The 13,073-nt window shown below is 44.2% G+C and overlaps 1 protein-coding gene across 1 annotated transcript in view; it reads right to left on the minus strand.

The window, feature by feature from the left end:
* csmd2 (CUB and Sushi multiple domains 2) overlaps positions 1 to 13,073 on the minus strand; it is a 310,777-nt gene that overhangs the window by 56,424 nt on the left and 241,280 nt on the right. Inside the window, exons 36-40 of the mRNA XM_061740995.1 lie at positions 12,569 to 12,693; positions 10,727 to 10,823; positions 3,224 to 3,328; positions 2,904 to 3,022; positions 938 to 1,007 (exon numbers count right to left, since the gene is read on the minus strand). Coding sequence (XP_061596979.1) covers positions 938 to 1,007; positions 2,904 to 3,022; positions 3,224 to 3,328; positions 10,727 to 10,823; positions 12,569 to 12,693 — 516 coding nt within the window. The remainder of the gene's footprint in view (positions 1 to 937; positions 1,008 to 2,903; positions 3,023 to 3,223; positions 3,329 to 10,726; positions 10,824 to 12,568; positions 12,694 to 13,073) is intronic.

Consider the following 13,073-nt stretch of genomic DNA (forward strand, 5'->3'; position numbering starts at 1 on the left):
GAAACATGCTTAAAAGGAAATATTAGGAAACGTCCCCTCAATCTGGGTTTGTGCAAACGTTTAAAACCCTGTTTTACATAATCACAGTAAAGCAACTGAGCAAGTCTAAGACTCAAAAAGAGAGAACGAGGTAAAGAATGAAGGGATCAAGAAGATGACCAGAGGAAACCAAAGGTTAAAATAACTTAGTATAATTGTACAAGAATTAACTGATAACCCACAAAAAGACAAGAAAAATACAGGAAAGAAATAAAACAAACACAAAGAAGGACATAACTAAATAAATGGAGCAAAAATAAAAAGATATATATGGAAGTCGGTGGAAGGAGAGTATATGGGGTGCTGTGCCGCCTTCTCCTTGTAAGAAATAAGTGAGGGGTTAAATGTCATCCTGAAGCAACAGAAAAAGCCAATTGTAATCAAGAAACTGCTGATGCCTGTAATCACGATGCATCTTCCCCTGATTTCCTCCAATCACAGTCTGAGATGGAACTAATTAGACAATAGTAGGCTGTTCCACTAGGTGCAACTCATTTGTCAAGGCTTCTTCACAAGGCTGAAACAACTGACGTAAGCGAGTGGGGACTTGATGGAGCTTCTCTCAGCGCACTCACTCAACGTTAAAATACCAAATTCATTTTAAAGGTGCAAAACTGCTCGCAAGTTTAAACTTGAAAAACGCTACCGTCCTTGACCGACCTTTGAATGTTCTTCTTAAATCTCAAAAGTAAGACAATCTTTGTCGACTGCTCTTTTTTTTCTTGTAAACTTGGGAAAACATATTTTCCATCGACAACTTGCAATAATATAGGGATCCAAATATGCTCTTTAATTGCTGATAAACAGAGGATCTAAACTATCCAGCAAAAGCAAAAAAAGGGATGAAAGGGGAAGTGCAGGAAGCAGAAGCAATTTAAGTACTCAAGAGTATTTTTACCTATACAGAGAGGAGGTGGATAGTTCCATCTTCTGACAGTTCCTGGCATGCATGTGATGTGTGAGGTCCCCTGTGAAGAGAAAGAGATTATTTATGCCTGCTGCTTGTCTAAACATAACTTCATGTGGTGATTAAATGATGAAATCTATCCAAAGTGATAGATGACAATACTCATGCAGCAGGACAGAATTATACAATTGCGAGACTAATAGAGCGGAAATAGGTTCAACTTAATTTTACTCAGTAAAAGGAAAAGAAGAGCGGTTTTCTTTTCCCGCAAATTTTGCAATTATTTTTGAAAACATTTATCATGCAAAATTGAAGATAAAAAAAAATTAAATACACGACAGAACATAATACAGACTCGGAATGTATTTATAGTGGAAATAACAGAAAGTTTATGTTTTAATGAGCCATAATTTGAGCCGACAGCCTGGATTGGTGTATTTTTTTAACTGCCAGTGGTCTCGCTGATCAAGGCTCGTCACTTCAGGAGTTGATGATGCCTCCAGACATATTAAAGCTTGATGTGTGATTCATTTCCTCTCTAACCATGCAACTTATACCCTCTACCCAATTTATGATTTATTTTATTGCAGATTTTCTTTTTTTTAAATCTATTTTGTTCATCAAACATTAGAAAGTCTAACACTGGAAAATGATTTAGTTTTTTAGGAAATGTATTAGGAAACAAAATGGCTCCTCTGCGTAGGAAAACAAGCAGCAAACCATGAAGAATCCTGAACATGTTATGTGAGAGATGACGGGGACGCTGCGTTATCAAGGTTTGATTGATGATAGTTCCGCATCAGTCCATTTGTGACTCCTATTTGGGATAATGGGGATCTGCTGGAGCTCATCCCAGCTTTCTACAGACATGTATCCACAGAGAACACACACAAGCACGGGGATAACATGCAAAGCTCACAATGAAATTTGGGATCCAAACCAGGAACCCTCTTGCTGTGAGGTAACAGTGCTCAGCAGTATCGACTATATCTGACAGCCATGTGTTAAGAATCATATTGAAAAAGGCATTTTGGGTGATTAAGTCCAACCACTGATGTATTTAATCCAACTTGATTTTCTTGATTGATTGGTAAAGTTAACCACAGCATCTCTAGTTTAAAGGCTGTTAAAAGTGGGCGTTGGTAGATTGTGTCTGCTTGATTTGAAATCAGCATAATACAAAAGGAATGATCATCGATCATATTAAGGGGTTCATTCTTTTAGTGGGACATTTTTAAGAATGTGCAGTGCCATAAATGTTATATCCATAAACGAGTGCCTCAATGGCTGACGCAGCAATGATTAAAAGGCTCCTTGAGGTGAGAGGTCCTTCATCAGGCTCATGTTTAGTACAATTACAATGACTGATTGGTGTTTTCTGTGCTTGTTTTGGTTTTATGTAGTTTTCAAACTAATTTTAAGAACACTGTTGGCTGATGAATATTTAAAGCACTTATACACTTGCTCATTGTGTGAACCCCCCATTTATCAATTATACATATACATTTTTACAACAATCAAATTAATGAAATTGATATTTATCAGTAAAACAGAGGGGAAAAATTAAGTTGGATTATAATAGAAAACTGCTATCCTGGCTGACATGACGTTACTCCGATCCGGTCAGGAGAACCTGCTGTGGGCCTTCCTGACAGTGACCTCTTATTCACTCCAGTGCTGTTTGGCTCAGGTGAACTGCATGATTTTCTTACTCTAGTTTTGGTTGTTATTATTGCTCTTTTAGGGAAATCAAGGAAGGGAAGACCTCATACGTTTTTTTTTGTTGCCATATGTTACGACTAAACACCAATCTACACAGTATGAAATACCTGCTCCCTTATCGAATTATTGTTTTCTCCTGGTTTGCTGCTGAAATGTCACTGGTCTTCTCTGTTGCTCTTCCTCTATTGCAGATATTAGAAATGACTTAACCTCCTCTGAGAGCGGGAGACGTTACCTGTAGAGTGTAACCAGGTTCACAATGGAAAGACACCACGTTATTCATCTGATGACGCTCCCCGAGCTTGATCCCATTCATAGGAACCACAGGCTCTGGACAGCTGGTCAGTGACACGGCTGAGGGGATTAAGATCGGAGAGAGGGGAAGTGGTAATGGAGGGAAAGGTTTGAAAAATATATATAACAACAAGATTAGACAGAAAAGAGATTCATTTGCATAAGATTCATGTAACCCTGAGGAGAAAAGTAAGCAGGACTTTCACAAAAGTGCTACTGTTTGATGTCATTATAAGTGGTGTGACCTATTTTTCCACTTACTTTTATATTCCAGCCTGAATCCTGCTGCAGACACGCTGATATCAGAGAAAAAGTGCAGGTACAGTTCGTTGGAGGTGCTGTTGAGGAGAGCTGGGACCGTTGTGCCTTGTGAAGAAGATTAACAGCAGAGTTTAGCAACAACCTCTCACCCTTAGGCTAACGGTAACTAGAACCTTAACTAGAACTTTTATTAACTTCCACTTTGGGGATTAATGGAGTATTTTATAATTGATGTGAAATGAAGTATCTCTATGTTGCACAGGCAAATGGCTGAAAAGCTTATCATAGTGTTGGAATACCGTCCATATGATTATGAATTCATGACATATGTGAGTGGGTGAACATTTCTCTTGGACCAGTAAACCTAAAGACCTAAACTTTCATGATCCCTGCCTCATGGTGAGTTTACGACACCTCCAGCGTGGTCTGGAGAACGGAAAGACCCCATGGACACCAGGATTTGCATATGTGACCCTCTTGGTGATAAGGCACCACACTTTGATTGGACAAGGACCCCAAGCTGCAGGAAGGGGTATCAACTTCCTGTATGCAGCTATAAAAGAGGAGACCCCCCTCTCTCCGGTCTCTTCTCTCTTTTCTGCTTCTTCCTTCTCACCCACAGGTCTCTGTAACACCCGGGAGCCAGCCAAGGGCCGGCTTTCTCCTTCGTGAACGAAGGAGCGTCCGTTTTGCAGCGCTGCACGAGCGACCCACGCAGTTCCGAGCCCAGAAAGCCGAACTAGGGACCCTGCATTGCCTCGACGTGAACGCGACGCCGATCCGAAGTTGAAGGAAGCCAAGTGCTGTGCCCAGCTGCTATCCCCTCATCTGCAGCAAGGACACAGGAGGGAGTGATAGCCGCTTTATCAGGATCACCTGCTGAGCGTAAACACCCAGCTGTTCCCCGAGGAACGCTGACCGACCACCCTTTTTTTCTTCAACTGCAAAGATTCACGTGAGAGGCTGTTTTTGGTGTCTGGGCAGAGAAAACTTTAAAATACACTTTAAAAGTTAGTTTACGCTGTGAGCTGGACTGCTGATCCCGTCATAGTTGTGTTTATTAACTTAAGTGTTTTTGTTTATCTTCTTATTGGTCTACTGCTGCATCCACATTGCTGGATCGTTATGACATGCTTCTCGACAACCGAAAACAAGGCCCTTCTAAATTTCCCAGTTGAATGACCAGAGCGCACGTGTGAAGTTTAGTTTCACAGTGGGGCATTTCTGTGTGGGAAAGATCAGAAGGTCTTGGATTTCTGGTAATGAGAAATTATTTAAGAGTGTCTATTATTTTACTTTTCTTCTGCATCTCTCCCTCTCTTCCTCTCGTACTACCCCCCCCCCCCCCCCCCACACACACACACACACACACACACACACACACACACACACAGACGCTCCCCTCGGTCGTAAATTCCCGAGCCATTCTGAGATCACACACACACACACACACACACTCACACACACACACACACACACATGCAGACACGCACACACACACACACACGCACACGCACACACACACTAGTCACACCCCACACAGATGACTGGAACTTTTGCATTGTATAATTTCTGTCCCTGTTTACGTAGTGTGCCATCAGAATTATTTGGGGTGTTGCGTTTATCATCTTTTGACACCTGTATGTAAATAAATTCTGATTGATTTCTGAGTGGTTTCTGTTGTTTCATGCAGTTTGGTCACAATTGATTTGTTTGACAGAGCCTAGTGCTCGAATCTCACCCTTCAATTACTGTATTAGGCATAAACCTTAATTTCTGAGACTGATATTCTGCTGTAAAAGTTATCATTTCCCTGCTTAAGGAACAGGGTGGTGCCCCGAGGATTTTATTTATCATATTGGTCATTCAATTTGATAAATAGTCGACTTTATTAATTATTAATAATTCTTGAATAAAATTATTAATAACCCTTCGATAACTGGACAGCCAAGCTACCTGAGTTGCACAACATAAATGGTCCGCCCGTGTGGGGCTCTAATAGTAACGACATTGTGACTGAATTTGTATGAAATAACAGAACATTAATTTTGATCGGGAAAGAAAATATTGTTATTTTTCTTCCCCTCTCATTATCTGATTCCTACGGTTATTTTAAAACCTGTTAATGGCAACCTCGCTTCACTAAGGGTTGGTCGCTTTAAGTTCTTTAAGTTTATTAACTTGAACTTTTATTTTTATCACTACTTTTATTGATCTGTTTGATTAATTTTCCTCTGCAACCTTGCTTCACTGAAGTTAATGGTTGGTTTTGTTTCAAGTTCTTTAAATTCTATTAATAGAACTTTGTCGGGATTACCCCATGTGAGTTATTCTTTCGGATTAATTTCTATCGTGTTTTTTAAATTGAATCTTTAATTTGGGTGGCATTTAAATTTCAATCCACCTTATTGATTCTTTCATTTTTCTTGCGCTTCCAAGGTTATCTCGATTCCTTTTATGATAACCAAGAACCCAACTGCTTTCAGGCACATATCAGAGTCTCTCATGCTTCATTTATTGTCTCATTCCTCCTAATCTGGGTGATAACGTGAATCTACTTCATTACTGAGTGTTAATCTCTTGGCAGAGTCGCAAGCGAAACACTGGTGTCCGGTTCGTGAACTGCGTGTGGTGTACAGGGCAGGAAACTCATTGCATTTGGACGCAGAGCCAGCAGAGGTGACCAGAGGTTGACTAGAAGGACCATCAGGCAAGTTCCGTTTGAATAGGAAGCTTTTCGCCAGGTTCCCTTCCTTCCCGGGCCCCTGGCCAGACGCGCGATGACTAGCCCAGGTAACCATGAAGGGGGGGCCGAGGCTTCCCCCAGCGTCACTTTTACCGACACTCAAGAAGTAATTGCACGTATTATGGAAATACCCAGAGATGAGCTGAGCATAATAAATAACTATGACCTCCAGACCTGCGAAGGGAGGATAGCAGAGCTCACTAGCTTCGCCAAGAAACCATATAAAAAAGCCTGTGTAGCCAACGTTCCGGGTAAACTGGCGTTGCTATGGCAACGTAAGGCAGAACTCCATGCTGGGGAAAACAAACACAGGTGGCGACAAAAATACGAGGGGGAAGTGTTGGCGCACTGCGATGCGCAGGAAGAGATTGAACGCTTGGAAAGCCTGTTAAGAGAGGCTCAAGCACGAATCCGAGAAACTAGTCGATGCTCCTCAGAGGAGGTGAATAACGTCCATAATTATGAACGTAACGCTGGTGATAGGACACAGGAGTTGATCTCTTTAATTAAGAGTTCTTCCAGAGAAGCATTCTTCTCTGATGTGCTTAGTTGCAAAACCCAGCTCCAGTCACATAAGTTCAGCCACGTGGAGGAACGCCATGAAAAGTCATGGCTGCTCCGTGAGCACGCACTTTGCCTCCGAGAGAAGGCAGTAAGCCTCTATGAGCAGTCGCTTAGTCTCCGCCAGCAGTCGCTGGACTTTCGTCAGCAGTCACTGGACTCCTGTAACGGGTCCACTCGAAGCTCAGAGAAAATGGAGCCACGATGGGTTGAGAACAAGCACGTGAACCGCGAGCCACGGCTCGAATCAGAAATTAAAGTAGATCAACTCTCCAGTGTCCCGATCATTAACAATTTGCAGCAGTGTGATGAAAGGCGTGACCAATCTCACACTGACCCACGGCCAGCAGGGGGCCAGAGAAAGGATCCAGCAGTTAACCTGCTTATCCTGTCTGAGCCCAGGGGGACAGCCAGTAGCCCAAACGCTACTGACACCGTTCCAGACCTTATCACCTGGGATGAAATGAAAGTGCAGCCACCGAGGTGCAAAATGAGGAAAGGGGGGTCAGACTTAAAGCGTGCCCCCCCGTTCACCCTCAGGCCCACTGCCCCGCGCGTTCAAGATGAGGTGCTGAGTCCGAAATGCGGCCAGCCTTATAATCTGAAGGCCGTAAATCCAAATTTCCGGGAACCTTTCCCTGATGGACAAAAAGTTGTGTCAGGTGGTTTAAACCCCCACTCCGACCTACCTGTTCCACACCAGACAAGAACTAATTATTCTTCTCGGCACAGGGACCGGTTGTATCAGGAATGTTCTGGTGGACCAGACGACCCTGGCCCGCCACATAGACAAGGCTTGCGTCTCCGTGACCTTGAGTCCCTGGCCAATGACATAGAACACTTTGACCCGGATGATTCAGGGTCAAATATTGAGAATTATCTCGATGAGGTTCAGGATTGCCTCCGAGATTTACCTCATGCATCCTCTAGCGAGAAGGTAAAGCTTCTTTGGAAAACCACAGCCAGGAGCGTTCGTGTTTTCATAAGATCCCTTCCAGCTAAAACCAGAGACTGCTATGAAGCACTCCGTCAGGCTTTGCTAGAGGAGTACTTTTCTGAAACCGACTGGGCTTCAGCTACTCTGGCTGCTTCTTCAATTAAGCACCAGGAGTCAGAAACCCCCAAAGATTATTACTGGCGTCTGAGAGCTGCATTTTTCCAGGGACGCAACACTCCAGGTTTGGAAGAGGATAGTCATTTTAAGTCTCTCTTCCTCCACAACCTCCATGAAAGCGTGCAATGTAAGGTAACTCTTTACTGCAGCAGGAGGAGGGATCTCAACATGCGGGGAATCCGCAGGTACGCTGAGCTGGCGTGGGAAACACAGAGACGTCCCACTGTAGATTCTGAGAACGGTCTACAGAGTCACCGAGAGGTGCTCCACCCCGGTGCTGACGCCCAAGGGGTACAGCCAAGGGTACAGCCCAAGAGACGGCGCAGACGTCGTAGATCAGCAGGCCGGGGGGGTGCCATATATACCCTGTTGGCCAGAGCACTGAACGAGCTGCATGACTCGTCTGCAGCTGACTGACAACTTCTGACCCAGAAGTGCAAATCCCCCCACCCCTAAAAAAAAGGGGGGGCAGGGATCTGGGAGTGTTAGGGAAGTAAAACTCAGACCTACACTCACAATTTTATTTCATTTGTTCTGTTTTTGTTTTTCCGGGTCTAGCAATTAATCGCAGAATGATTAAATTGTTAGGGAACAAGACTTCTTCTTCCGTTACCCGAGGTCGGTTCTGTTACAGGACGGACTCCCTCCGATCCGTTTCCTTCCTCAGCACCGCCCTGCCAAGGGATTAACACGTAGTGAACTGAGCCTGGTCTGCTTTTGGCAGTTACGTATCGAGGGTCCGTAACCTAACTAACCTCCCTTCTTTTTATCTTTATCTACCTCATTCTGCTGGTAATGACACTGAACTGCATAATCGAATCCCTTATGGTTTCTATATGTTTTATGTTTTATGTTTATTGTTATGTTTTATACCCTAGTCTCGTATAGCATAGCGTATTTCCGTCTGCCCAGACGTGCCTCACCTCTGCCCAGACAAAGCCTCCAGCGCCATGCTAACCACTGAACTTTTAAGTACTGTGCCCCTCTGCCAACCAGGACTGCATCACATGGACGGTTGCACCGTTGGTAGATTTGACAACCAGACCCTGCATTCCCGCTGTCAAATCTAAGGGGGGATGTTGGAATACCGTCCATATGATTATGAATTCATGACATATGTGAGTGGGTGAACATTTCTCTTGGACCAGTAAACCTAAAGACCTAAACTTTCATGATCCCTGCCTCATGGTGAGTTTACGACACCTCCAGCGTGGTCTGGAGAACGGAAAGACCCCATGGACACCAGGATTTGCATATGTGACCCTCTTGGTGATAAGGCACCACACTTTGATTGGACAAGGACCCCAAGCTGCAGGAAGGGGTATCAACTTCCTGTATGCAGCTATAAAAGAGGAGACCCCCCTCTCTCCGGTCTCTTCTCTCTTTTCTGCTTCTTCCTTCTCACCCACAGGTCTCTGTAACACCCGGGAGCCAGCCAAGGGCCGGCTTTCTCCTTCGTGAACGAAGGAGCGTCCGTTTTGCAGCGCTGCACGAGCGACCCACGCAGTTCCGAGCCCAGAAAGCCGAACTAGGGACCCTGCATTGCCTCGACGTGAACGCGACGCCGATCCGAAGTTGAAGGAAGCCAAGTGCTGTGCCCAGCTGCTATCCCCTCATCTGCAGCAAGGACACAGGAGGGAGTGATAGCCGCTTTATCAGGATCACCTGCTGAGCGTAAACACCCAGCTGTTCCCCGAGGAACGCTGACCGACCACCCTTTTTTTCTTCAACTGCAAAGATTCACGTGAGAGGCTGTTTTTGGTGTCTGGGCAGAGAAAACTTTAAAATACACTTTAAAAGTTAGTTTACGCTGTGAGCTGGACTGCTGATCCCGTCATAGTTGTGTTTATTAACTTAAGTGTTTTTGTTTATCTTCTTATTGGTCTACTGCTGCATCCACATTGCTGGATCGTTATGACATGCTTCTCGACAACCGAAAACAAGGCCCTTCTAAATTTCCCAGTTGAATGACCAGAGCGCACGTGTGAAGTTTAGTTTCACAGTGGGGCATTTCTGTGTGGGAAAGATCAGAAGGTCTTGGATTTCTGGTAATGAGAAATTATTTAAGAGTGTCTATTATTTTACTTTTCTTCTGCATCTCTCCCTCTCTTCCTCTCGTACTACCCCCCCCCCCCCCCCACACACACACACACACACACACACACACACACACACACACAGACGCTCCCCTCGGTCGTAAATTCCCGAGCCATTCTGAGATCACACACACACACACACACACACTCACACACACACACACACACACATGCAGACACGCACACACACACACACACGCACACGCACACACACACTAGTCACACCCCACACAGATGACTGGAACTTTTGCATTGTATAATTTCTGTCCCTGTTTACGTAGTGTGCCATCAGAATTATTTGGGGTGTTGCGTTTATCATCTTTTGACACCTGTATGTAAATAAATTCTGATTGATTTCTGAGTGGTTTCTGTTGTTTCATGCAGTTTGGTCACAATTGATTTGTTTGACAGAGCCTAGTGCTCGAATCTCACCCTTCAATTACTGTATTAGGCATAAACCTTAATTTCTGAGACTGATATTCTGCTGTAAAAGTTATCATTTCCCTGCTTAAGGAACAGGGTGGTGCCCCGAGGATTTTATTTATCATATTGGTCATTCAATTTGATAAATAGTCGACTTTATTAATTATTAATAATTCTTGAATAAAATTATTAATAACCCTTCGATAACTGGACAGCCAAGCTACCTGAGTTGCACAACAATAGCTTGTCATATTTGCATTTCTTTTTGTGTGTGTATCCATCCATCCATCCATCTATCCATCTATCTATAATCAAGTGAGCCTTATGTATGAATTCTGTTGTGCTTATTGACCTCAAACCCATTTTATGTGGTACACTGCGCTCAAAAATCTGTCAAAATGTTTTAGTACGACTTTGGTGAGCGACGAAGCCGCTCCAGCTTTTATTATTTTTAGAGCCTCAACGTTGTATATGTTCCAACTTGGGAAAAGTGACTCGACTACTTTGTTTCAGTTTGTTTTTTTCGTTCAAATTAAATACAATGAACGCATATCAAACAGTACCTGAGAAGCTGCCAAGCATGGTGTCTGTGTTGTCACCTCCGTCAAAGACTTCCAGCGAGTCCCAGTTCTGCTCTGTGACAAAGCTGATTACCTGGATCTGAGACAGCCCAAAGTGAGGAATCAAACATTAAGGAAAAGCAAAGGGAAAAATAATAAAACAGTTACAGTTACTTCATGAGTACTCGACAACGGCAGTGACAGTCCAGAGCTTAGGTTTAAAGTACATCCAGAGTTACTAACAAACTAGATCAGAGCCACTGGGTAAAGGAGCAGAATAAAACTCAGTAATTAGGTCTTCCTTAGTGTCGTCTTGGAAGTTTGTTGAAGGTTTTCTTGAGTTTCTACTCCCTGAGCATTTGCAGATGACGGTGAATACACGAAAGAGGTCATGCTGCGTCAGCTATGACACATTTGCTCTCAGAATGTGTCTAAACTTTATTGACACATGCAGCAGTCTCCTTGTCAGCTCTCATTTTTTCACACCCCTTTCACACCCATTTCTCTGTCCTCTCCACTGCCAGTGATGGGCATAGATTGGATATAAGCCAATTAAAAGGGGCTGGGAGGGCTCTGGGGTATGGGCCTCCTCGGGAGGCGAGGCGGATCACAGATTGATCTTTCATTAGGGGGGCCATGGCTATTGTGCCAACAAGGCACCTCGCTTCTTTAAGTTCTCTGCCAGATCGTGACACTCCAATCTAATGCGTGTCTGGAAGCCGCGGCAGGGGAGCAAGAGTGAGTGAGACAGACAGGAGAGGAAAACGAGGACGTTGCAGGGATGGCGGGGGGACTGTGCTGCTGAGCTTATCGACGCAGAGCAGAAAACTCCACGTAGCAATATGGAAATGACCTTCTGTCTGTACGGGGGTGCAGGTAAACAGGAAAACTCCTCATCTTGTCAACTGACCAGTCCATCAGAAATACAGTGAGCTCTCTGTTCTCACTTTCTGTCTATTTCACCTCCAAGCCGCCGCAGCGTTAGCGCCGAGCAGCATACCAAGCAGGCTGCGGCCCGTCTCATGTATCGGACCTGTAAGGACAGTCGGCTGAGGAGGGGGGGGGCTAATAGGTGAGGGATGCCCCTGAGGTCATTAAACACAGCGGCTGAGACACAGGTCGAAAGACTTCCATCCTGCCAGCCCTGCAGGGACCCGGACCAGGTTCCCTCACACACACACACACACACACATTTAAAGAATAACAATACTCATAATGAGTTAACTCCCAGGAAACAGAGGCAGGGTAAATGAAAAGGCAGTTACAGATAAATGCAGTTCACGTCGCACCGTTTCAGGTTTCGGTTAAAGGGATCTACAAAATCTCATTTTGACTTTTTTTTCCCAAGGTCAACCTTTTAGCTCACCGCACCCAAGGAGGATGGAAATCCTACATTTATATATAGTTGTTGCAAAGCTTATATTCACAGATAAGCTTCAGAAAGCTTAGATTGTAATAGGATAAGGAAAAAGACTTTGCATTAACATAAATGCATAAAAGGGGACATTATAGGTTAAAAAGCAAGCATCATCACAGCGCTTACGTTACAATTTCCACATGTCTGAATAAAAATCATCACCATCTGAAGCAGGAAAATCACTGCCTACGTGATATTAAACCTTCAGAGTTAACACCATTACACTAATGCCCTCTGATTTTATCTTGACTTTACATAGCAATACGTTCTCAACTCTTAAAGAGTTTGAACAGTTTGCACGGGAACAGAGACATACAGTACTGTATATGTCTGATTTAATTATGGATGGTATATGTTAAATGTTGTTAGGATGACGGGAATCCCGAGATCCACGAGGTATGGTGACGACTGAAGAAAAACAGACAAACCTGGATTCCCGATCCTTCAGGAACGGTGATTTTCCACACGCAGTTGAGGCTGTTGAGGTAAGGCTCGGGGAAACCAGGGGACAAGATGGTGCCAATTCGCTGGGTCAGATTACCTCCACATGGAACTGCGCGACGAAAGAAAAGCGTTGAATCTTAAAACATCACGCTCATTTCATCATGGCTTCCACATGTGAGTTAACTTCAGTAGAGGTTACGCACGTTTTGACACTGAAATCAGCATTTACATATTAGACCCCGTCCACACGTAGCCGGGTATTTTTAAAACCGAATATTTCCCCCCTCCGTTTATAAAAAAATTTGCATCCACATTACATCGTTTTTAAAAAAAACCCCTTCCACACGTAACCGAAGATCTGCGTTTTCGACCACATTCATAAGCATTTCAAACCTGTAGATAATCTGCGGCTCCCGAGGAAGCTGAACCTCCGCGGCTCCGCTTCCCCGGCAGGCGCACGGCGTACGGTGCGCGTCGCCGCGTACCCTA

The sequence above is a fragment of the Cololabis saira genome, chromosome 15 (assembly GCF_033807715.1).
Source record: "Cololabis saira isolate AMF1-May2022 chromosome 15, fColSai1.1, whole genome shotgun sequence".
Taxonomy (NCBI): domain Eukaryota; kingdom Metazoa; phylum Chordata; class Actinopteri; order Beloniformes; family Belonidae; genus Cololabis; species Cololabis saira.